We start from the raw sequence: 25,244 nt of genomic DNA, 5'->3' as shown, positions 1-25,244 counted from the left end.
TTTGCTATCCTTCATCTTCCACCTTTGATTAGATAGTTAGTGTAGCTTGTCACAAACAGCCTCGTAAGGACCAGCAGGTCTGCTGTTGTTTGTTCTTCCTTTGTGTTTCTTTGTGTTTCTCTTCCTTCACAGTCTCGCCCATGTCCTATTTCTTAACCCTGTATCAATAATTTAGTCCCTGTCATCATCTTCATTTCATTTTTCATTTTATTCTTTCGTATCAGCGTTACCATTTTTCATTCATCTTTGTCCTCCTCCTCCTCCTCCTCCTCCTCCTCCTCCTCTTCCTCCACAGTCTCGCCCACGTCCTATTTCTTAAACCAACATCAATAATTTAGTTCCTGTCTTCATCTCCATTTCATTCGTCTCATAAAAAACCCCCAGTAAACAATAACTATTCAACTATTCAAATATAAGGTGATGTAACGAGCCATCAGTGAAATGAATAAAGAAAAGAAGAACATAAATGAAGCTGGAAAATTAAAAAAATATATATATGTATGTAGGTATATAAATAGTCTGCACATGAGGGACTGCAAGGGAACAAAGGAAAGAGAGAAAGCAAATATCCTGGCACTCTCTGTCCAGTTGGCACCCAGGTCACAGCGGGCGGCCAGAGGGTCAGGTGATGCGACTCTGAGCTCATCTCTTACTGACCATGGCAAGGTATTTATATATTCCACCTTTGTTACTTAATTCATCAGTTCATTCTTCTATATCAACATCTATCTATCCTATCCGATCTATCTATTACATCTTATCTATCTATTATTTTATTTTTTCTATCCTCGTATTTGATCGAGTGGTTATAGCTGATCAGTGGTGGTGGTGGTGGAGGAAGATATGGAGGTAGAAGAAAAGAGGTTGTGAGGTGGATGGAGAAGAAGGGAGAGTAGGAAGAAATGCAGGTGGAAGAGGAGAAGTGGTGCATGGTAATAGGTGGAGGAGGAAGAAGAGGAGGAGGAGGAAGAGGAGAGATGTGATGATGGTAGAGGTAGAGAAGGAGAAGGAGGAAGAGAAAGAAAGACAGATGAAAGACGAGAGGTGGTGGTGGTTTGGAGGTGGAGGAGGAGGAGGAGGAGGAGGAGGAAGAAGGTAGGTGGAAGGGGAGAGGGAGAGGTGGTGGTGGTGGTGAGGCGCCAGGTTGAATATATACTTCTGGCAGTGGTGTGTGTGCGTGCCACGGCTGGTGTTGTTGCTGTGGTGGTGATGATGGTGATGATGATGGTGATGATAATGACGATGAATATAAACAAATCTGAAAAAGGGATCGTTAGTGTAAATTGCCCCCCCCCCAAAAATAAAAAACGGAAAGAAAAGAAAATAAAGAATAATAATAAGAGAAATAGAGACACAATAATAAACAGTAATATATAATGATAATGGTGAAGCAGGTTGAGTTTTATTAAAGGTAAGGCTGTGAGGTGAGGGCATAGAAAACGAAGGTAAGTAAAGGTAGACTGAGGAAGAAACGGAGGAACTGTGAGAAAAGATATGAGAAAGGAGCCACGAGAGAGAGAGAGAGAGAGAGAGAGAGAGAGAGAGAGAGAGAGAGAGAGAGAGAGAGAGGATGAAGACACGGAGGACAAAGAAAACGAGAAAATAGACAAAAACAAAGAACACTAATATAGGAATAGGAGTAAAAAAAGACAATGACCAAAAAAAAGCAGAATTACTAAAGAAAATAAAACAGTCATCGAGGAGAAAGATTGAATTAGGGCAGGAACAAGATGACAGGAGAAGGAGGAAGAGGAAGAGGAGGAGAAAGAGGAGGAGGAGGAGGAGGGAAGCAAGACACTCTACCTCCTGAAATGGCACCAGAAGGCACAATCACGTCATGCCCTGTGATTGGCTGACAACTGGGGGCACTGCCAGAGAGAGAGAGAGAGAGAGAGAGAGAGAGAGAGAGAGAGAGAGAGAGAGAGAGAGAGAGAGAGAGGTGGGGGGGGGGGGGTAGACAGACAGACAAACGAACACCCAGACACTTAAGAAAGACGGATAATGTTAAAATGCATTCACTACTACTACTACTACTACTACTACTACTACTACTACTACTACTACTGCTACTACTTAGGTTCTGTCTACACTCTACCAGAACTCCTATATCGCTTAATTCTTCCTCTTACTTAAACTCTGCATCTACCCTTCACTTGACTCTCTCTTCTCATCCTCTCCCTTCCGCAAACACCAGCACGAGTTTGTTTGGCCACCAGACCCCCGTAGAGTCCACACACACACACACACACACAGCCCTCCACCATCACCAACCACATGAGCGTCCCTAACATAACCCCACCAGACTTGATAGTGATTGTAACCTTCACACTCCTTTTGTAGCGGGAACTCATGCAAAAATATCATTGTTTACTTGTCTGTCACTGCTATTTTTATCTTTACTTACACTCGACAGCCCGTTCAGGAAGAGTAAAGTAGTGGGAAAAAGTTTATGTCAGTCTTTACGGAGGCGCCATTTCATAAGTAGTACGCGCATCAGAAAATAACAAACTCTGAAAACATGAAAATCTCTAAAAAGTGAGGCCAATATAAACTTCCAATTCAATCTAACTAACTCACTTCCTTCATCACTAATCTTCTGTAGGACAAATGCCATTCCCGACGTCCTCCATCTACATCTGAGTGATATGTATTCCATCCTGCTCTGATAAATGTTTTCTAATTCAATTTTTCTGCCGGGAGAATATTGCTATCGCGCTGTTGGCCTCACGAGCACCCAGACACATGCCCCACGTGCTCCACATGGCTCGCCCCCCTCCAGGAATGCCGGTAATAGGTTGTCCATGCTAGGGAACAGGGGGACTGGGATGGGGTAGAGGGGTGAGGTGAGGAGCGTGTCACATCTCACGTCACTCTCACGTTACCCCTTTACTCCTTCCCCCTCCTCCTCCCCTTCCCTTCCCCAGCCAGTTATCTACTCCTACTTTCCTTTTCCCATACTCCATTCCCCCTTACTCCTCCCCCTCTTCCCTTCCCCAGCCAGTTATCTACTCCTACTTTTCTTTTCCCATACTCCTTCCCCCTTACTCCTCCCCCTCTTCCCTTCCCCAGCCAGTTATCTACTCCTACTTTTCTTTTCCTATACTCCATTTCCCCTTACTCCTCCCCCCTCTTCCCTTCCCCAGCCAGTTATCTACTCCTACTTTTCTTTTCCTATACTCCATTCCCCCTTACTCCTCCCCCCTCTTCCCTTCCCCAGCCACTTATCTACTCCTACTTTTCTTTTCCTATACTCCATTCCCCTCCTCCCCTCTTCCTTCCCCAGCCAGTTATCTACTCCTACTTTCCTTTTCCCATACTCCATTCCCCTTACTCCTCCCCTCTTCCCTTCCCCAGCCAGTTATCTACTCCTTTCCTTTTCCTATTCTCCATTCCCCCCTTCACTCCTCCCCCTCTTCCCTTCTCAAGCCAATTCTTTACTCCTTTTATTCCCTCTGTTCTTTTCTATTCCTCCCTCTTCCCTTTTTCCCTTTCTAAGCCAGTCCTTCACTTTTTATTTTCCTTTCTTTCCCCCAGTCAATCCCTAACTTCCCCTCCCTCCCCAGTCCAATTCTTTAATCCTTCTATTTCCCTTCCTTCACTCAATCAATCCCTTACTCCTCTTTCCCTCTCCATGCCCTTTACTCCTAATCCCATCCTTTACCAGTTAGCTCCTCTTCACTCTCTCTTCTCCCTCTCTCACTTTAGTCCTTCACTTCCACTCCCTCTCCTTCACCCAGTCAACCGCTCACTCCTCCTCCCTCCCTTCCCACGTCTTTTCTCCTTCTATACCTCATTCCTTCTCCCAGTCCCTCCTCTTTCTTCCCTTTCCACAGTAATTACGAGAAGGTTATCTCACTCATCATTACCCTCGTCCATCATTCACTCGTGGTTTCCTTATCTTCTCGTCTCTTAAACGCATGCCTCAGTCAGTGTGGAATTTTCTGTTAGTATTTATCTGTTTATTTGAGCTTGAACATTATCGCTTCACGAGTAAAAAGAAGAAAATAGGTAGAGATTGAGATAGATAGATGGAAGAAAGAAACCGGGGAGAGGGATGGCGCTAGAAAAAGAAAGAGGAGGATAAAATAAACTAAAAAAAAAGGGAGGATGGAAACGTGAGGAAGCAAAATGTATGGCTGTGAGGGGAAAGCAGTAAAGGGAAGGGATGAAGGAGGGAGGAATTCCTTTCATATCCTTTCAACGTGACGCGAGGGAGGAGTCGGAGGAGGAGGAAGAGGAGGAGGAGGAGGGAGAAGCAGGTGAGGTGAGAAGATAAGTATCAGTAGAGAGAACATAAAACATCCCAGGAACCTCGACGAAGAGAAATACAGGAAATGATTTGAGGGAGGAAAGGTAATGAGAGGGGCGCGTTCCTTGCCTCCCTTCCCTCCCTCTTATGACTTATGGGCGTTAAGGGCGAGAAGGATGCCTAAGGAGATGAGGAGGGAGGAGGGGAGATATGCTCGTACAGGAAGAGGGGAAGGCAGGGAGGATTATCAAAGTGCCGGAGATAAGCTCAGAACCCACATTTCGTTCGTCTTGGTTCTTATCTGCTAGCGTGACTTGGCGGGGGAACGAAAATCAGCACATGTAGTCTTGTTTTGTGTGTGTGTGTGTGTGTGTGTGTGTGTGTGTGTGTGTGTGTGTGTGTGTGTGCTTGGTATACCGTAAACAAACCCCAACAAAACCTTAGCAACCACTGATGATAAAGTCTATGCCCAAAACATCGCAGAATCCTTGCCCAGTATGCTCAGTCGCTTCCACCTCCCACATCAACTATAGAGGCCAAAAAGGAAATAAATCGTGTTCTAATAAGTGTTGTTTCACGTTCATGGCACAGAAGAATGATCAACCTATTACCAGGGTCATAAAACTACCCCGGGAATGCATATACAGCTCCTTCGAAAGTCTTGTCAAGTGTGTGTGCTTGGGCGGCGAAATGTTAACGAATACAGCCTCTTGTGGTCTTATGTTCAAATATAGCCAGAGTCAGGAGGTCATGTGTCGCGGAAAACCTCCTCCTCCTCGCCCCTCTCCTCCATCACGCACGCAAATACCTGCAGTTCACGCCTATATTAACCCCACGTTCAGGAAGTATTCGCGGCTGCCAAGGAAAAAAATATCCCAAGTCACACACACACAGAGGCAGGGAGTGACGTGACCACCGCAAGCACTACCTACCTACCTAACATACCTTTACATACCTGCTTATTGGTTCCCCTATAGTGAAAAAAAAATATCCCTCAAATCATGAACAGAGGCAGTGACGTAACCACCTATCTACCTATCTATCTACCTAACATACCTGCACACCTCCAATTATCGCTTCACCTATCTACCTTCCCATCTACACACCCATACACATGCGCCTATTACCATTCTAATCAAGCTATACTAATCGTTAAGCTCTTACTAATGAAAAGGCTATACTTTTTGTTGATGATTGGGTATAGGGCAATAACAACAATAATAATGATAACAGTGAGGATAGTAATAGTATGAACAACACAAAGAAAGCACAAAGAGAGATCAGCGTGTCTCAGCGAGGGGGGAGGCAAGCGCACACACACCACACAAGCCTGGGCGTCGAGGTGACCGTCTCGTCTCCGTGATATGTATGCCCGAATCTCTCCCCCTCAGCTATGCCACTTTGCCGTGCTGAAATGGCCACGATCCATGGTATGTTTATTTCGATAGGGAACCACTGCTTACTGAGGGGGCATACATGTCATCCGGCGGCGCGAGGAGTGCTGGGGAATGCTTGGCAGACGAGACACAAACAGACATCTCCACGACACACGTTTCATTTACCTTTCTGAACGAGCGGACGAGCCAGCAAGCTACGGCATGCAGACCCACGCAGGCCGATAGCATCCCCTGGAGTTACCGCGCCCCCATCTTCCCAGCTGGGGTGAGCCTCTCACCTAGGACTAAGAAAAGAATAAGCTATGTTTTGCCTCTTTTATCAGTTCCCGCGTCAGCCGCCCTGCACGTCACCGCCAAAAGGGGCACGACAGGCAAGCGCTGGTCACCGGGTATTTTGGCGGCCGTGCCCCGCCCGTCTGCCGCCACGCTCCACCTTTGTCACTACTTAGCTAAACTACATACACTATCACATCACACTGAACGATGATATTAACATATATCTATGGCATGTACATAAAAGTAACTTCAAGGGTCGAGCTGATGAGGCAGTGCCCAGAACAAGTGCCCGGCCAGGCGGTGTGATCGAGGCGGCAAGATGACCTTCCCGCCGAGAGAGTAGCTACGGAGGAGTGATTTGATCAACTGGTAAATTGCATCGCCAATAAGTGGGACTCAAGGACTCCCTTCCCTTAACCAGACACTGCATGGCGAACATGACACAAGCCCGGAATGTCGTTGACTGTGAGATGCTGTTCCTGTTTGGGAGGTCATGCTGCATGGCCTCAGAGACTAGGAAGTGGTGCCCTTAGAGGAGGTCCTAAGAATAAAGGACAGCGAGTCAAGCTACACCCCCACCGCTCCTCCCTCCCCCGCACCTTGACCCTTGGCCGCCGCACACCTGCAGACTGTGCTTGTTTGCTGTACTGACCTGACTGGGGTAGCAAAGGGCGCTCCACTCACCCCGTCTGGGGGTCAAAGGAGTCCTGCCTCCGGGCGTCGGTCCCGCGCCTCACCACAACACTACACTCGTCGGGAAGTTCGTATTAAGTTCGAAATCGAGTTCGTTGGAATCGTAGGGATGAGCGGTGCGACACTTACACAACCACACTGGCGCACACACTGCCGCCTCATCAGCCTCCCTGCCCCCCGGCAGCCCGCGCCACGCGCCGGCCACGCCCTCTGCCAACAGCTGAGTCCCCGCAACGCGTGCCCGCTGTCACGAGTTAAAACTTTCTGAAACAGGAAAACTATTGCACGTTTTTATGTCAGTCAACAGTAACCTTCAATGAGTGTCGTTATTACTATGCACCATCACGTCATTGTTGCCAAGCAATAAGTAAGTAGCTAAGTGCGGCAGAAGGACAACAAAACCCCTCCCCGTCGACACAGGGAAGGTGCTTGGCTCCCTCCCCGCCAGGCTGCATCACGATTGGCTACATGGTTCAGTGGGGGGCTGGGCTTGGTAGGGGATTGTATGGGGGGGGGGGGGGGCAGCTGGGGTAGAGAGAGATGAACTGAGAGAGGAGAGGAAAAGGAGAGGAAGAGTCAGGGTTGAAGAGAAGGAGAGGGAAGCAAGACAATGACTCGCTCGTCACTCGTGGATGATGAAAAGAGTGACAAGCAATTAGTCTGATTGTTAAAGTTTATCCTGAGCCGTTGCAGAGGTATTTCTACAAGTTGCTGGGTTACTAACAAAAGCATAAGATTTGATAATGTAAGCTCACAATATACTCAAGCTAGTTAAATATATAAAAAAAAAAACTTACCACAGATTAAAGCAAGGGGAATAGATCTCACTTGATAAACCATTCACCACGCCACGAAACAGTGTCCAGTGTTAAATCTTACCTGCACACACACACACACACACACACACACACACACACACACACACACACACACACACGAGGAAATAAATCAAACCCAAATGATCGTAAACATGTGCATTTCAATTTTGTGTTGCTCATCGTGGGCGTTGTGTTGCACTAATGTTTTGAGGTGTGGTGAGACGTGTTGTGTCGTATTGCGGTGAGGTGCTGTTATTTTGTGTTGTGAGGATGTATGTTGAGTTGCGGGTGCTGTGTTGCGCTGCTGTGTCCTGGTGCGGCGCTGCGGTGCTGCTCGTGTTGCACAGCGTGTATACAGCAGCGTCGCGGGAGAGGGTGGCCGCCGAGACGTGTTGTTGTTTTTCTTTTCACACTGAGATGGTAACCCGTGGGACTCGGTACAGTTCGTGCTGCGTGGGATGCTGTTACGTGCTCAATATGATCTGGAGCGCATTTCGGCATATGTGGAATACTGAGCGTGCCTCCCGCATTTGTAGTCTTTCCCTCCTTACGTCGTCTCAGCGTGAGCGACCCCAAATGAAGGAAGACTATCTCGTCCAAGGGCCCTGGGGACGGTTAAATGCGGGTTCTAGAAAGGTGGATCTGAATATTTTCCAGAGGATGGGTCGGGGCTTGACAGGCATTCGATGACACTGGCAGGTGCAGCATCCGTTCCTTGTGTCAATGATATGGCAGCGGCTGAGGCAGGGCTCCACGCCCGGGCACATCTGGGCGTTGTCGCCGCAATGACACTCGCGACACCCTTGGGGAGTGATGCCCACGCGGCAGTCTGCGGGGCACGTGAAGGGTTGTTTGGGGCACTGAGACGCTGGGTATTCCCGGTCAGATGAGGGATGACCGCTTCCCACTGGGGTCAGAGGATCATTGACGACGATAGAGGTAGTGGGCCTCTGGTCTGGAAAAAGAATGAATGCGGGTGGGTCGGACTTTCCCACGTTTGGCGGACTAGACGGTGTTGTGCAGTTGCAAGTGAAACATTCACTTTCCTCATCATGGTCGATGCAACCTCGGAGGCACTCTGGAATGGCGGGGCAGATGCCGGGAGGGTCACATTGACAGCTGGGGCAGCCGCCCTCCTGCTCCACTATCCTGCAGTCCTCGGGGCACTGGATGAACGGACAGACGGGCTTGGGCACATCGCAGACACACTCGGGGCAGCCGCTGCCCCCGACGAGCTGTTGGCACGCCTCGGGACAGGCACCCACGGGGGGGCACAGCGCGGCGTCACGGTGACGGCAGGAACATTCCAGGCAGCCGCGGAAGGCCCGCTCCACCTCGCACCCCTCGGAGCACTCAGAGGGGGCGGGGCCACAGTCTGTCAGGGCCACGCCGTCGCAAATGCAGACAGGACAGGAGCCATCAGCGCGGGGCACCCGGTGGCAGCCCCGGGGACACAGGCGGCACTCTTCAGCCGAGGTCGGGGGAGCCGCTGCAGGGGGGGAGTCAGGGAGGAAACCTGACTGTTAGCACTCATCGTGGTGGTACATAGTAATAGTAATGTCTGAGATAAATAATTCATATCATCGACAACAAAATCATTGCTACCTGGCTCCTACTTTACTTCAACTTCCCTTGCAACAAATCCAACATGAGGAGCAACAAACAAACATAAACACCGCCCAGCACCCACCTTGTTGCCCCGTCGCCACCGCCGCCGCCGCCACACACAGGAACGCCACCAGCACCACCTGCGTCATGACCAGTGTCCGCCGCCACACTGAGGCGCCGCGCGGCCGCGGCCCGCGGGTCCGAGATACCCTTGATGTAGTCGAGCCAGCAAGGGATGGGCGTAGGACTCTCTCCGGGAATTCCTCCAAACTTCCCCCACAACTTGACCCCCCTACTTGACGTGCTCTTACGACCTTGACCATTATGTGTGTGTGTGTGTGTGTGTGTGTGTGTGTGTGTGTGTGTGTGTGTTCAACAAAGTAATTTGCATATATGTAAGCGACGTATTTTTAGCATAACAAGACAATGTAGGGAGGGGGGCGGAAATCATTATGCACACTACTACGAGGAACAAATTATGGAAGGAGTGGCAAAGGTGGACTAGGAAAGAAAGACGAAGAAGACAATGGCGAGGGGGAGGCGGGAGGAATACTAAAACGCAGCGAGGCACTGGACGTCACGTGTCAGGTACAGGTGTGCAGAAAAATATCGTTACGATGTTCTGTGAAACTTTAAGTATTGTCATTATATATTAACCCTGTGGTAGAAGGCACTGCTCCAGACATCTATCGCTGTTATTACCTTCTGCTAACCCTTCAGAGGCAGGAGGCATCGTGGTGTTCCTTTCCGTGCACATCAGACCCCCGGGCAACGATAACTTTCTGTTCACGTGTTAACGAGTGCCAGTAGGGGAGAAAAAGTACTGAGGCACACAGTCCAGCGGAAATATATGCATGTTATTAATTTTTAAGTGTTGACTTAGCTCTTGACTATTTTCAGCATGTTGCAGGAAGTGGTTGAGAATACCTAGCAGCCGGAACTCAGGACCCATCCCTCACCATCCTTGTGCCCTTCCCTTGTTCTCCCCAGGAAGGGCCTTTATAGCTGCCAACCCACACGAAAGGGAGATCTGAGCACTGACAGGATTCTCAGCGAGGTCCGGGTTCCCGTCCGCCATTACGTGGAAAGTCAATATAAGCCCGAGTGATGTTATGTAATCCGAACCCGTGAGTCTTTAACAGGCGGCTGGAGGTGAGGAAGGAAGCTCTCGTTTTGGCCAGTCAAGCAAGCTGCCCATTTGCGGGAGGCACAGCGCGCTACGGCAGCGTCTTCAAGTCCTCACTAACCATACAGAGACAGTGACTTTGATTAGTGCGAGTGAGAGACGGAGGACAGATTATTGTGTACAAATCTGAGTGAATCACTAAACGGAGGGTAGTTACTTGCTTACAGGGTAGACTGCAGCTGAATCTTAAAACTGAAAACGAAAAGCTAAGAAAAAATACATATAAATTTCACTATCATACTGTAGACGCCTGCAAAGAAACACCGCAAACATTTATACCCGAATTCTCATACATATCGTCACCTCAGCTTGTCCGTTTGAAAATTCTCTCGTAGAAGTTGCTGAGGTTTTCACTGACCGCTTTGTGATGCTAGTGATTATTTTACCCGACCTCTGCACCTTGAACGGAAAAGCTGACCATTGAAATTCCCGATTAATCTTCTCTGGGGCCTCGGAGAATAGTCGTATGGGATGCCCGACACGACCTCTGCACCTTGAACGGAAAAGCTGACCATTGAAATTCCCGATTAATCTTCTCTGGGGCCTCGGAGAATAGTCGTATGGGGAGCCCGGTACGTTTAAGAATATGGACCTTATACTCATATGCCTTAGACCTTGATAGACCTTGTGCCCACCAACCACCTGCCACTTCTTTCCTACTTTCAACTTCCCTTCTCCTTCCACGTCATTGCCAGTGTTGCCAATCAGGTGTTTTTCGCGCTGTCTGGAGTCTTGTTTATTATCATTATTAGTCTGGAAGTACTGAAGCGTCGTCTAGCTGCTAACGAGAAATATCAGGGGGATGATCTTGTTGTTGGTATATTGAATCCAAACAGTATTACGCATCAAGATTGACGCCAGGGGGTAGGAAGGTATTGGCTATATAAAAAAAAAACTCCGAAACAAATGATGAAGGAACTATTTGGTCATGTAGATTACCTGCATTTTACGGGTTGATTTCATGATCCCAAACTTGAAAATTGGCAGACTGAAAAGAAAAAGGCCAAAGCGAAGGAGCTACTCATAGTTAAAGAACATAAGAACATAAGAACAAACTCGAGCACTGGCATCAACAGACGTATTAAAAAGAGCTACAACACCATGATGGAAAACTGGTGGTAAAAAAACATATGCAGGAGGTAATTACACGTCCGGTCCTGAACTTGAAAATTGGCAGATCGGAAAGAAGACCAGCCAGGGCGAAGGTATTCCATGATGCAAACCTTATCAGGGCCTCAATTATAAGTCTTCCAAGATATAATAAATCTCACGCCAGAACAACAAAAACTCTGAACCATTTTCTGCTACGAGACACTCTGTTCTGTCTGTCTTTTCATTCTGAGAAAAACTAACTTCTGAATAACTGAAAAACTATGAAAACTGAGGGTACTTAATTTAGATCTGCTTAACTGTAAGAGGTTAGTTATAATATAGCCTACCTGTTTGATTCATCGTAGCGTCAACTTTCGTATTGCTTTAGATATACAGTTAGTCACAAAAGATATAGTGGAGTTTGTATGATGTAGATTGTAGAATGTTGAAAAAAAGTAGCGGTTATGGGGCCCAGTCTAGCGGGGTTTTAAGGCGAGTCTTGCAGGATCGAAAGATAACATTTGGCACCGCTGGTTCTCTCCTCTGAGCCGAGACATCGACCTTGGAGTGGCAAAGTTTAAAACGATGGCCCCTCCTTATCCCCTATGCTCGCCCCGTCCTTCCTCTGCAGAGCCAAACCCGTATATCGTATCGGCACCTCAGTTCGTCTGTTCAAAAAGGTTCTCGTAGAAGTTACTAATATTTTCATGGACTGTTTTGTGATCCTAGTGAACGCTTTATCCCTTTCATTGCGCATGGCGAGGGAGGCGACTATATATCCCCCCAGGCGCACTATGGCAGCCGAAGGGGGGAAGGGGGGTCTCTTTTAAGCGACTTCTGCACCTTGAACGGGAAAAATCACTCATGGAAATCCGGTTAATCTTCTCTGTAGCCTTGGGAAATAGTCATAATGGGAGCCAGATACGTTTAAGGATACGGAAATAAAAAATAAGCTACGCGGAGAGAGGAACACGAAATATGATATTACATAATGGGATAACTTGTTTTTTTCATCTATCTACTCTATCTGCATCTATTTGCGCCGCCATTGTATAGTGGTTAACACACCCAGCTTCGAATTCATGGCACGGGTGAAGCTTCAAGGGCTAATGAGACGGAGATGAGCACCGAGGCAACACGCAACTTTACTTTTACCTGCGAGAATTATTATTTTTTACATCTATCTCTTTGCGCCTTAATGTTTTACTGGTTAACACACCTCAGTACGAATTCATGGCACGGGTTCAGCTTCAAGGGCTAATGAGACGGAGATGAGCACCGAGGCAACACGCACCTTTACTTTTACCTGCGAGAATTATTATTTTTTACATCTAGTATCTCTTTGCGCCTCCATGATTTAGTGGCTAACACACCTAAGTACGAATTCGTGGCACGGGTAAGGGTTCAAGGGTTAACGAGACGGAGATGAGCACCGAGGCAACACGCACCTTTACTTTTACCTGCGAGAATTATTATTTTTTACATCTATCTCTTTGCGCCTCAATGTTTTACTGGTTAACACACCTCAGTACGAATTCGTGGCACGGGTAAGGGTTCAAGGGTTAACGAGACGGAGTGAGCACCGAGGCAACGCGCATATGCCCTAAGTTTTACCATTACCTGCGTCGCACTCGTGTCCACAAGATTCCGAGATGTGGTTGCGTAGTGGTGGTGGTAACTTTAGTATCTGAGGGTTGCCTTATACCTCCACCACGATCATTTCACCTCCCCTTTACAGTACTATGCTATCACAGTACCTACTACGATCAATACCATTTAAGACGCATGCAAAACACCAAGAGTTATTACTACAACAACATCTACTGCCATTACTTTATTCTATGCAAACGGGAAGTTACCGGCCTCTACCACCTTGGCCTATGTGAAGGTCTCCTCTGCTGGGCTGGATTCCGCTCTTGCTCGTGCAGAGAACACTTATATATACTTTATCTATTTCCTCTGTCTGCTTGTCTATCTCATCTATCTATCTATCTTTCTCTTATTTGTCTATCTACTTGTTTGTCTATTTATCTATCTATTTATGTCCTTTTGTCATATTAGAAGCAGCAAGTTTTGTGTAAGGAATGGAATGATGGCTTGCTTGTTATAAGTGCTGAAGTGGATCAACAGATGTATGTGTGTGTGTGTGTGTGTGTGTGTGTGTGTGTGTGTGTGTGTGTCCTGGAATGTCAATCCCTCATGGTCCCTGGCTCCTGCTTTTTGCCTGTTTGAAAAATTATCTCCATATGTTGTAGGTGACCATATTGATGATGGGTGGTGATGAAATTTTAAAACATTAATTTATATATAAAAGTTTATATATTCTTTGAGACTCTTCTATGCTAAAGAGAACCTGAAGAGTAATTTACATTTTCATGTATAAGAGACACAGCACAGTGCCAATGTGTCTAATGTGAGTACTGACGAAGTAACCTTCACTCACATGTACACAAACAATAAACAGCTAAAACAGTCCCAGTGCATTGAGTATTGACACATCAGAGTGGACCCTTGTTGAAAACTTTACATAGAGTTCTTTTATAAAGCAACAGGATGCTGAAAATGACAGTGCTTTTGGTTTCAAAATGCAGCTGAAAATAGCAGCAATGATGGCAATGAATGTCAAGAGGTTTGAAAAGGAGAAATTCTATATTCCATTTGGTACCCAGCCATATGCATCATAAATGTATATAACAGCATGCACTGTGCACAGGAAATAATAGTAAACTATCAAAGTAAACTATTACTTAAAAGAAAAACTGCACCAGTGAGTCTCCATTAATTAAACGAAAGGTTTTACAATCTTTCAAACCCCTCTCACGCCCTCCCTGCTGACTCCTCTGGCCCTCACCCCGTGTCCTTGGTGTAACAGCCAATCAAGGGATGTTCTGACACTCCTCATAAACCACCAGACTGACTGAGGCCTGTCTCCACTGATGAATGACATTAGGAGTGTGTTCAGCAAAACCCTACAAGCTAATACTGAGTACAAAACTCTTCTTGAGTGTAAGTACTAAGAAAAAGGTACAAGTTGAGTCATACCTCATTAAAGCATTAAGAGTTCATACATGAGTATTATCAAAGTAGCACAGAAGGGTTACTTACATGAGTAAGGATCATATGCAAGAAAAAAAAAAGTGGTGCGCAAACTCTTGCTCCGTGAATTTTTAAGATTCGAGTAAATGATATCTGCCGCTCTGCTCTACAGCATTCCTTTGTGAATCATAACGCTGCCCATGATGACAGCTCAGTAACATTATAACAATTATATACATGTACATAGTCCAGAATGTTGTTAAAAGGATCAAAAGAGTTATAATTAGTCATGGGTAGGCGGTGGCCGAAGTGGTAGCGTACTGGGCTCACATTCACCGCGTGATGGACGGCGCGGGTTCGAATCCCCACGCTACCACTCGGGTTTTTCAGTCACCGCCGAGTGGCTTAAAACTACCCACATGCTATCCTGAAGACCACCCATCAACCCGGACTCTAGCGGAAGCCGTCCAAGCGAATCAAGAACGAGTTCCGGGGGGCAGCATGAGCCAATGCAAGATGGCGCCACTATAAACACTCGCCTGCGCCAGAACGGGCTGGACCGACCATCAGGCCCCACCTGGAAGAAGCCTTGGGCCGACCATCAGCCCCCACCAGGAAGATGCCTACCGGCGCAACAGGCAGCGACGTAAATATAGAAAGATGTAATACAATTGTGATGCAACTTCCGACCACGAAGCAACAGTAACAGTAACTTGAGCAAATGAGAGGACAGAAAACAGACAACTACGAGCTGAGTACACCTTATCCTGCATTCTGCCGGCTCCCTCTCAGCCCGGGAGCTACATCTGGCGGTTCCACCTCTTGATGAAGCGGTGGACGGCTTGGCTCACCTCCACGGGGGCGTCCAGCATCAGGTCATGGCCTCCGCCGGGGACCATCTCCAGGAAGGCCCGGGGAATGGTCTGATGGAGGAGGGAATGACAGGAATCCTCACTTCATTGAATAATCAAAGGACTACTCTAATGCATGAAAAGAGTGTGAAGTGTGAAGCAGGTGGATTATTGCATTGGGGTATTGTTTATCAGAGCATTAGTCACCTTTACGCAACAAGCTCAGTAACATTTGCCTTTCTAGCTCAGGCATTGTAGCAGCTGCAGGAACTCACCCTCTCCATCTCACACATCTCCACCAGGGTCACGCGGTCATCCTTCATGCCGTGGAGCAGCAGCGTGGGCACAGTGATCCGCCGGTGGAAGGCAACATCACCCTCGGGCCAGTTTTGTCCTCGAGCCACGTTTTCCAGCACGTAGCGAGGCGTTGGGGTGATGGAGGAGCCAGAGAGTGCGTTCACGGCAAAGTGCTTCCCGCGTGGGGTGTGCAGGATCTCACGGCTGTTGTGTGGAAGGGTGCGAGGTGTGACTTACGATTATATGATTCTGGCAGAGTAAAGAAAGCAGCTGAAGGGTAAAAACACATGAAAACAATAAAGCCTGCTGTACACTGCTACTAAAAGAGAGTAGAGTGGCCAAAAGAGAGGTCAATTTTGGGTGGAGAGGTGTCTTGATACTCGCTCTGTTGAAGCAGGTCAAGTCATAGGCAGGAGGAAATACAGGCGAAGGAGGGCTGTTCCGGAATTAAGATTGGATTATTCCTTTAAACATTGAATCCATAAGACTTCAAAACTACTTTCTCAACTGCAGCAACCACACACCAAGAAAGGACTCAGGAAGAAGGTGAGGTGGGAATGAAGGTATGACTATATGATTCTGGGAGAGTAAAGACTGGATCGCTGCTTTGAAAACTGAATCTATAAGAACTTCAAATCTACTCTCTTACCTGCAGCAGCCACATGCCACAAAAGGACTGAGAAAGGAGGCGAGGCAGGAATGGAGGTATGATTATATGATTCTGGCAGAGACTGGAGTGCTTTAGAAATTGCATCTGTAACCATTTTAAATCTACTCTCTCACCTGCAGCAGCCACATGCCAAGAAGGGACTGAGGAAGGTGGCGAGGCGTGAGTGGAGGAAGGACTTGTTGGGCGGGTTGGGGATGAGTGGGCTGGGTCCTCCACAGCTGGCCAGGATCACCAGACGCACAGATGACACTCGGCCCCTCGCCAGCGCTGCGGCCAAGGAACACCTGCGCCGGGATGAGATTGTTGTTATTATTATTACTATTATTATCACTGAGATCCATGGAAGGGTATTGAGGGAAAGTATGAAGATGATATAGACCAAAATAGAGTCTCCATGATGAGCAGAAAATAAAAGAGTGACAGGAAAGTAGGAAGAATAAAAAGAAGAAGAATGAAAAACAGAATAAAAAGAAAGACAAAAAAGATGAAGAAAAGCAAAAAAGTTAAAATAAAAAAAGATAAAATGAAGAATAAGCATAAACAAAAATAAAAATAAAAATAAAAGAAGAATAAAAAGAAAGAACAAAACAATAAAAAATAATATACATGAAAGGAACTATATTGCTTTCTTATGTGATGATATGTACATTTAAGCGACAAAGAGCATTTTAATTAACAGAGGACAGGACATTGATATTCCACACATTCCCAAGAGAACCATCATAACAACCTCTCACTGATGGTACTATACATCATCATCATCATCATCATTTCATTTACCATCCATTTTCACTCTTCCTGAGCGGTTGGACACTTTATGGCTCTCCTCCATTCTACTCTGTCTTCTGCCCGTTGCTCATCCAATCCCATCAGTGCCAAGTCTTCCTGTATACACCTTCTCCACATTTTCCTAGGTCTACCAACTGGTCTCCTTCCTTCTACCTCTAATCTCTCCACAACTCCTAGCACTGTGTCCTCCCCTGCTCTCTTTACATGTCCAAACCATCAGAGTCTTTCCCCTCTGATGGTACGTACCACACAGCTCATCCTTACCCATAGCCGTGCCCAATCACGACACACTTGCGGCCCTGCGGAACGAACAGGTCAAAGACGAGGGTGATCTGGTCCAGCATCTGTGAGAAGGTGTAGTGCTCGGCGTCCTTTGGGGCAGAGCTCAACCCGTGGCCCATCAGGTCTGGCGCTACAACCTGGACAGGCAGAGAAATATATGTCTTACTAATGCAGAATGGGGACAGTGATACATTTCTTTTTAATAGTAGAGAAAGTGTAGTGGAAAATAGGGCCCCAGATATTTCTTTTTAATAGTAGAGGAAGCAAAGTGGAAAATAGGAACCCAGACATTTCTATTTTACTGGAGAGGAAGTAAAGTAGAAAATAGAAACCCAAACATTTCTATTTTATTGGAGAGGAAGCAAAGTAGAAAATAGGAACCCAGACATTTCTATTTTACTGGAGAGGAAGTATAGTAGAAAATAGGAACACACACACACACATTTCTTTTTAATAGTAGAGGAAATGTAGTGCAAAATAGGGACCCAGACATTTCTTTTTAATGGTAGAGGAAGCACAGTGGAAAATAGGAACACACACACATTTCTTTTTAATAGTAGAGGAAGTGTAGTGCAAGATGGGAACATAGGAACATTTCTTTTTAATAGTAGAGGAAGTGTAGTGCAAGATGGGAACACAGGAACATTTCTTTTTAATAGTAGAGGAAGTGTAGTGCAAGATGGGAACATAGGAACATTTCTTTTTAATAGTAGAGGAAGCAAAGTGCAAAATAGGAACACTGGCAAATTTCTAAGGAGGAGTAATGCAAAATAGAAACATGGAACATCTCTTTTTAATGGTAGAGGATGCGAAGGGGAGAATAGGAACACACATTTCTTTTTTTACAGTTAGGGAAGCAACTTGAGGGCAAAAAATAAATAAATAAGTAAAAGAAAGCCTGGTAACCACTGCTCCTATTGAGAAAGTAGAAGGGAACATGGCCAAAAGCTGGAAGACACGAGGTTGGCAGAAGTAATATTCCTCAACTCTGAAACACATATGAGCATCTAGAAGGTTGATTAATTTTTTTGTGCATTTTTTTCATTATACAACTTGATTTGGGGCCAGGTTTACAGACCAACACAGCAAATTCGTAAGCTACCAACCCAAAATACAAGAAATCATAAAAAAAATCTAAATAAAATCCTTGTCTATAGTGTTTGGTGTTGATTTAGAAGGTAAGAAATTTGAGGAAAACAAACAGGAAATCTTTAAGTATCAGGTGTTCAGTGTAAAAATGGAACATTATAGAAAGTATAGTTTGGTTTGACACTGTGTTGGACTGTCTGGAACAAGTAAGGGAGGCCCAGTGTTGGCAGCGTGACTCACCTCGTAGCCGCGTGTGACGAAGTACCACAGTTGCCGCCGCCAGTGGTCGCTGCTGCTCCCCATGCCGTGAAGGAAGAGCAACAGGGGCTTTTGCTGAAACATGAGCATATATAGTTATCTTAAACAAATTTATATCTAAGTGACTACATTGGAAAGGTGAGAGATTAAGTGTTTCAAGATGCTGGTCAGAACATATATTTTTCTCTCCTCTCTATATATCATTATTTTGAACAACTTTATATCAAATTGCCTACATTATAAAGGTGAGAGGTCAAGTGTTTCAAGTACCTGGTAAGAACTAATAATTTCCTCTTTTCCTCTGTAATATATCAAACAAATTACCTTCACTAACTACATTATAAAGGTGAGAGGTCAAGTGTTTCAAGTACCTGGTAAGAGTCAATAATTTCCTCTCCTCCTCCGTAATATATAAAACAAATTACCTTCACTAACTACATTATAAAGGTGAGAGGTCAAGTGTTTCAAGTACCTGGTAAGAGCCAATAATTTCCTCTCCTCCTCTGTAATATATAAAACAAATTACCTTCACTTTGCACTCACTGTTCTGACAAAACTCGTCATTGCTGGTGTTTGGTTTCTGCCACCAGAACACCATCTGGCGCGCCACGTGCATGTGGTCATAGGGCATAGACTCTTCCTCCTCATCCGCCTCCTCTATTATGCGGTGGGCGGCGGTGGGCAGCCCGTCCGCTGAGTTAATGTGTGGGGAGGCGGAGGGGCTGGCGGTGGAGGCTGTGGTGGCACTGCTGCAGGAGGCGTTGTCACTGTTCTCACACCCATTACTGGCACCCTTACCACCTGCAATACCAGTAACAGGAGGTAGAATGAATGAATGTACTTACTTAACCCCTTGACTGCAGATTTCCTACAAGAAGACGTCACCACATTTTTTTTTTTCTCTGCACTCTTTTTGTTTCCATTGAGCCGTCTCCTTTGTTGTGTAAAAAATAAAAAAAAAAAAAAAAAAAAAAAAAAAAAAAAAAAAGAGGAGCAAAAAGTGCCTGCTACAATTCAGTGAAGAAAAATATTAAGTCCTGCACCTTGGGAGGGGATATCCAGCATACCAATGCCACATGGGAAACACTCCACTATCCACCACAAAGGCAGAGAAAGACCTGGGAGTATATGTTACAAGGCTAACAGTGAAGGCCAAATCTGTGCCAGTTGCAGTGGTTGGGTTAACAGATAGAAAGGTTACATATTGAGATAATTCCCCTTCTTCTCCTCCATCTTGGGACAATGTCAAATCTGTGTTTATACATTTATCACATGTCATTTTTATCCATTTGTTGCTTTTATATTAATTTTGGGGCCATATTACCCTTTTTTTTTTTTTTTTTACAGCAGAGGAGTCAGTTCAAGGGCATAAGAAAAAAGGAAACAAATGTGAAAAAAAGCCTGCTACTCACTGCTCCTAAAAAGAGTTAGAGGAGTGGCCGAAAGATAGGTCAATTTCGGGAGGAGAGGTGTCTAAATATCAAAATCTGTTCTTTAATACTCAGACTAAAACCTTTCTTATATATAACATGCTACTACTTAAAAGGCAAAAAAGGAATCAGTATAAATTTTTTTCATTTCCTCAGTACCCACCTTGGTCTTGATTCTGCACAGGGGGCACCTCCAGGGACAAGGCGACATCCTGACCCTGTGGGGAGTGGCCGATGGAAATGGCGTGGACCGAGCCAATGTTCATCTGTATGTTGCTCTTCCCTATGTCAATGTCGCTGTCCCCTGAGCCTCGCCTCCTCCACAATGACGGGCTGTGTTCCGACTTCCCTTTTGTACTGTAGAACTCATTTAAATCAGCAAAGTCTGAACTCTCCTCATGCCCGTCAAATCCGAGGTTGATGATCCCTTCCCTCTGGTCAAAGCCGCATGCTCCGTAGCTATCTGGTGATGATGAGACTGAGAATGTTGGTTTTGACTCCAGTATTTGGCTCAAGGGGGAGGATGTCGCCCCGTATCTCGGAACCACATCAGGGAGGAGCTGAGGTGACCCTGGGAGCCCCTCAGGCATGGGAGTATCTTCAGGAGTGGAGGGAAGGGCACACGCTCCCTCGGTGATAAGCTTGGTTGTGTCTGAGTATTGGCCAAAGTTTGCTTCCCTCTCATGGTTCACCACAACACCACCCTTGTAGGTCATGGACATCTTTGCTAGCTTCAGCGTGGGCAAGGAATGGCTCTCGTGTAAGGCGTTCTTGGGTGTCTCCTGCTGGCTGTCGCTGGTGGACTGTTCAGCGAGGGATGTGTCAAAGTTTCCCATCTGCGCATCTGCACTTGACTTTGTGTAGCGCAGTTCGTTCCTCAGACTGCTCTGCTGGGAGTCACTCTTGGAGCCACCAAAGTCACTCTTTCCGGAGTCAAATTTCAAAAAGTCTGTCCTTAAGGAGTTTGAGGCTTGCCTGTGTATTGCCATCAGGGAACTGCTGAGGGAGAATTTAGAGCTGCCAGACCTGGACTGTGGCTTTGGGCTCCCGGCATTAGACTTGGGGCTGTGGTTACGACTTGAGAGTTTTGGACTGCAGGGACAAGACCTTGACTGCCTCGGGCTGTAGACCGGGGGAGCTAAGCGCTGGGAGGCATCAGGGGAGCTGCTTCCATCGTCAACACTCATGCTGACCCCATCTATGACGTCCTGGGTGACGGCCTCCTCGGCGAAGAGCGTGAAGCTGGTCCGCAACTCATGGTCCAGCACTCGGTGGGCCCGGGCCAGCTGCTCATCACTGGCACTATACCTAGGAAGGAGGATAACAATTGTGACTTTATTTTAACATTCTAAGAGGTAAATAAAATTTCTGAGCTAGTTTATGCCTCTGAAACATGGCCTTGGAACTTTAAAACCTGCAAATGAGTTCGTTGGGAAGAGAAAGAGTTTGAACAGGATTTACTGGTATTAATAATGAAAAGAATTGTTAGGAAGAAAGCTGTGTGGTAAATTGTTGACTTCATATTCCCCGGAGACGCACTACAAAAGGGTTCAATGTGGTGCTGATGATCCGTGACAAGAACAAATGATCAAACACAAACACTGGGCAGCTCAATACATGCAGAGCCACTCAGTCAATCCGCCCTACCTGGAGAGTAGTTCCTCACTGATGGTTGGCTTGGTGCCCTCCTCATCCGAGCTCCCTCCAGCGGGGTCCTCAAGCTTTGGGCTCATTGTCTCCAGCTTGACGGACGGGACGTGGGCCAGGACGTTCTCCCGCTCAAAGCACTGAGGGTCCTGGCCGTCATCGTGGAGGCCGTCAGCGCCCACAACCTGGAACACCAGAGATATATGTACTTCTAAAAATCTTTATGAAATATACTCCAATGCAAATAATAATAAAAGGTACATACAATATCTCTTGCATTTTTATCGCAATGTTTTCTCATCATCATCCATATTAGTAACACTGTAAATTTAATGTTGTAGTGAGTTTTTGACCTTTCACTATGCTTTCCTATAGAAATCATTCATAGAAGTAATCATTCAGTATATAGCATTAAGAATATGATCCTACCTTCCTATTACAGACTGAACATCGGAACTTTCTCTTTGATTTCCTTAAGCTCCTTCTGGACCTCCTGAAGTTGACGGTGTTCTGGTTGGAGTCGGCAGTGACGAAGGGCCCCTCCCAGTGGTTGAACCAGTAGTCCTCCAGCGAGGCCAGGGAGATCTGGGGGCGGGGGACGGCAGGGTGATGCATGGCATGAGGGGTACACGGGCAGGCACTATGACCTGATGATGAGCTGACTGATACAATAAACAAAGTAACAATTTGCTTGCACAGGCCTACAACAGGTGCAGTCCAGTGATGATAAGGAACGTTTGTATACAAGAAGGATTTAATGTATAAAACAATGATGCTCATCCCACTATTGGAAAGGAATTAAGAAGATTAAGTCTATATAAGAAAGACTTTTGTGGTAAGAGAGGTTTAGAAAAATAGCAATAACACACATGCACACACACACAAACAAACACACAATTCAGGTCTTTTGCTCTGCCATTGACGCTACATAAATGATACCCCACAAGCTTGAAAAAATACTTCTTAGTCAGAAAAAAGTTCAGAATCACCTCATCATCGGCTGGCAGCTTGAAGGCATCCTCCTGGTCACTCTGCCTTGCCTCCGTGGCCCGGGTGGCCAGCAGCTCAGCAAGGGCCGGGTTGGCCGGGTGAAGGTGGATCACCCGCAGCCTCAGCCCCGGCCCGCCCACCTCCACCCACACCCGCCCATCTGAGTCATGGCTGAGGTCACCGGTAGCCACGCCAACTGAATTGTGCCGCCTGGAAGAAATGATGCACATGTGTGAAGCAGCGCAGAGGTAACAGTATTGGCTAAAAGAAACAGGTGACCATCTGATGCACCTCACAGGACTGAAGCCACAACACTCACTTTGGGAGCCGTGCCGTCACCAGGTCGGACAGGAAGTGCCAGTTCTCCACCACCTCATCCCAGATGCTGAGGAGGCGCAGGTGGAGGCTGTCCATGGTGCTCCCTCAGGGCTGCCGCGCCTCACAGCCACATCTGAGTAACAATATTGTTGACCTCATCCAGCTCCTGAACAATTCATTTCCTGTCAGATCATCACAGAAACCCAAATGGCTCATATGTCCATGTATGCAGCAGGTTCCTTAGCTCATTGAGATCCTAATTCAATTTAATTCTGTTTTGATTGAACATTTGCAAGGAATATTCCTTAAAATGTTTAGTCTTTATTAACTTTTTCCTTGAAAGATGAATTCCTCCCCTCCCAATACTCTTATGCATCTGTCCTCTGTACTTACTATTCCAGCCAACGACCTCTATCATATTAATAACTATATAATTCATTCCTCATAATGAGGAATGCCATGAAGTAGTAGAGCTATTTCAAGCCTTTCTGAGAAACCACCCTTTTCCTTCAGCCATTCCACCTCCTCTTAACACCTTGCAGGGAAGCAGCCTCTCCTTGTATCTTCTTATCACTCAGAAGGCCAACCATTTATAATTATTTCATTCATTTTGTAACATGTTTGACACTTATTCCTTACATTGTACTACACAACCAGGAACTAATAAAAAAATTCACATAATGCATCAATTTTCTAACTGCTTCTGGTTAGTATTTTCACCTCCATGATAAGAAATGAGGAAAAGGAGAGCAAGGAGCACAGAGGTAACCAGCGTGCCCAGCTACCCTCGGCGGCCCAGCCTCTGCCCCTGCCCCAGGGGGCAAATCCCCCACCCTGTAGAACACCTCACAAACACCGCGATCAGTAACACTTGCGTACCAGCGAGGTCTTGTGTGGGTGCCTCTAGTCCTCAGGGAAGGCGACACACTGGATACACGCAAACATGTTCCCCTCATTAATAAAACATCCCAGGTATACTGAGATGAGTGAAAGTGGCGTTGCATTCCATCACACCTGCCCGCCTGCCTGCGCCCCTGGTATACACCTGTGTGTGGGGGCGCCGCAGCACCTGTGTGGCAGCACGTACACGGGACCACTCCAACGCCTCACAATGAATCAATTCCTCCTGACTGACCTTTACCATCACATCGCCTGACGTATCCGTGACGTTGGTAAATAAACAAGGCAGGAACTTCAGATACAGTATAGAGCAAGCACCTGAGTGGCTGAGAAGCGGAGAACCCACGAAGAAGGAGCGCGGTGATTGGCTGAGGAGGGGAGCTGCGAGTTGGAGAACGTGCGAACATCTCTGAGTGGCTTCCCGTCAAGGCTACTGAGGCTGCACAGGCCACACCACTTCCTCGTCTTGTTTTTCGTCTCCTGCCTGTGCAAGTGCATACCTAGCGTACAGTTACTCATGTATGGGGCAGGCAGAGACGCGGGCCCTATATTCACTGCTCCAGACCTTTGAGACTGGCGACGTCTGAATATTCATGAGATCGGTACTTGGTGCGGCGTTGAAGTTTGCGTGAGTGCTGACAGCGACGGATTGTAATGAGGAAGAAATTAACGTTATTGTATAGTAAATCGAGTGTGCGAGGTCGTGGGGGGTGAGTTGATTGCGTGGTAGTTTGTCGTTGCCTTAGTCCTTCACGTACGTCCTCTCGTTCTCTGTACACACACACACACACACACACACACACACACACACACACACACACAGACAAATCATTCCCGTTACTAAATCAAGTTGTTTGACTCAATTTCAAATATATGTATTATGGTAAATTAATCGATATCGGCTGCAATGTCTGTCATTCATTGATTACGGTATATTTTTTTTTCATCATTGACCTTTCTGAGAAGCTATATGCATTTTCCTAGTTATTTTTTTGATTCCTCAGATCCTGTTTTTCTTGCATCCCATATTACATCATCGATCTTATTTGTAAAACTATATAATATTCTTGTTTTTGCTTTCTGTCTCAGCTCTTATGATCACTCTCTGTTCAGCAGTCTGCAAAGTGTCAATCTTCTTCATTTATATGCAAAGATACCGGGTCCAAGCTCAGCCTTCGCCTTGTATGGCCGCGGACTATAAATGCATATTGATGGCACTGTTTTCTGCGTTTTGGCCTCTCAGTTTCGCTTTTCTATGTCGCTTCAGTAATACAATCATCCCGTATGCCTGGATATGACACTTTTAGCCATTATTCTAACTTTCAAGACTATTACTATGTTTACTCCACGACTATTACTAAGACTCTT

General features: G+C 46.3%; 2 protein-coding genes across 5 annotated transcripts; both read right to left on the bottom strand.

The window, feature by feature from the left end:
* Positions 1-7,574: 7,574 nt before the first annotated feature.
* On the bottom strand, positions 7,575-9,290 carry LOC127000307 (laminin subunit alpha-5-like). Its single transcript, XM_050863867.1, has 2 exons — positions 9,124-9,290; positions 7,575-8,922 (listed from the first exon to the last, which is right to left on the bottom strand). The coding sequence occupies exons 1-2, from the start codon at positions 9,188-9,190 to the stop codon at positions 8,021-8,023; spliced, it is 969 nt and encodes a 322-aa protein (XP_050719824.1). The 5' UTR covers positions 9,191-9,290; the 3' UTR covers positions 7,575-8,020.
* Positions 9,291-13,668: 4,378 nt separating this feature from the next.
* On the bottom strand, positions 13,669-24,216 carry LOC127000306 (uncharacterized). Of its 4 annotated transcripts, none has more exons than XM_050863865.1 (12): positions 24,195-24,216; positions 22,978-23,109; positions 22,658-22,868; positions 22,098-22,253; positions 21,669-21,853; positions 20,185-21,329; positions 19,118-19,392; positions 18,574-18,666; positions 17,227-17,381; positions 16,287-16,457; positions 15,482-15,707; positions 13,669-15,278 (listed from the first exon to the last, which is right to left on the bottom strand). In XM_050863865.1, exons 2-12 carry the CDS (start codon positions 23,070-23,072, stop codon positions 15,156-15,158), a joined length of 2,835 nt encoding a protein of 944 aa, XP_050719822.1. In that variant the 5' UTR covers positions 23,073-23,109; positions 24,195-24,216; the 3' UTR covers positions 13,669-15,155. The 4 variants fall into 4 exon arrangements, with proteins under 4 accessions (XP_050719822.1, XP_050719823.1, XP_050719820.1 ...); XM_050863866.1 differs by lacking the exon at positions 24,195-24,216 and adding an exon at positions 24,112-24,129; XM_050863863.1 differs by lacking the exon at positions 24,195-24,216 and adding an exon at positions 23,856-24,041.
* Positions 24,217-25,244: the final 1,028 nt, after the last annotated feature.

The sequence above is a fragment of the Eriocheir sinensis genome, chromosome 18 (assembly GCF_024679095.1).
Source record: "Eriocheir sinensis breed Jianghai 21 chromosome 18, ASM2467909v1, whole genome shotgun sequence".
In the NCBI taxonomy this organism is placed as follows: domain Eukaryota; kingdom Metazoa; phylum Arthropoda; class Malacostraca; order Decapoda; family Varunidae; genus Eriocheir; species Eriocheir sinensis.
This window is presented reverse-complemented; position numbering and strand designations above follow the sequence as displayed.

Bases quoted from the DNA above. Each gene is read 5' to 3' on its own strand.
- LOC127000307 (XM_050863867.1), bottom strand. From the start codon at position 9,190: ATGACGCAGGTGGTGCTGGTGGCGTTCCTGTGTGTGGCGGCGGCGGCG. The intron at 8,923-9,123 runs GTGGGTGCTGGG...CCCCCCCTGCAG, and splicing joins GGTGGCGACGGGGCAACAAG to CGGCTCCCCCGACCTCGGCT.
- LOC127000306 (XM_050863865.1), bottom strand. From the start codon at position 23,072: ATGGACAGCCTCCACCTGCGCCTCCTCAGCATCTGGGATGAGGTGGTG. The intron at 21,854-22,097 runs GTAGGATCATAT...CTGGTGTTCCAG, and splicing joins GTTCAGTCTGTAATAGGAAG to GTTGTGGGCGCTGACGGCCT. The intron at 15,279-15,481 runs GTGAGTTCCTGC...CTCCTCCATCAG, and splicing joins AGATGTGTGAGATGGAGAGG to ACCATTCCCCGGGCCTTCCT.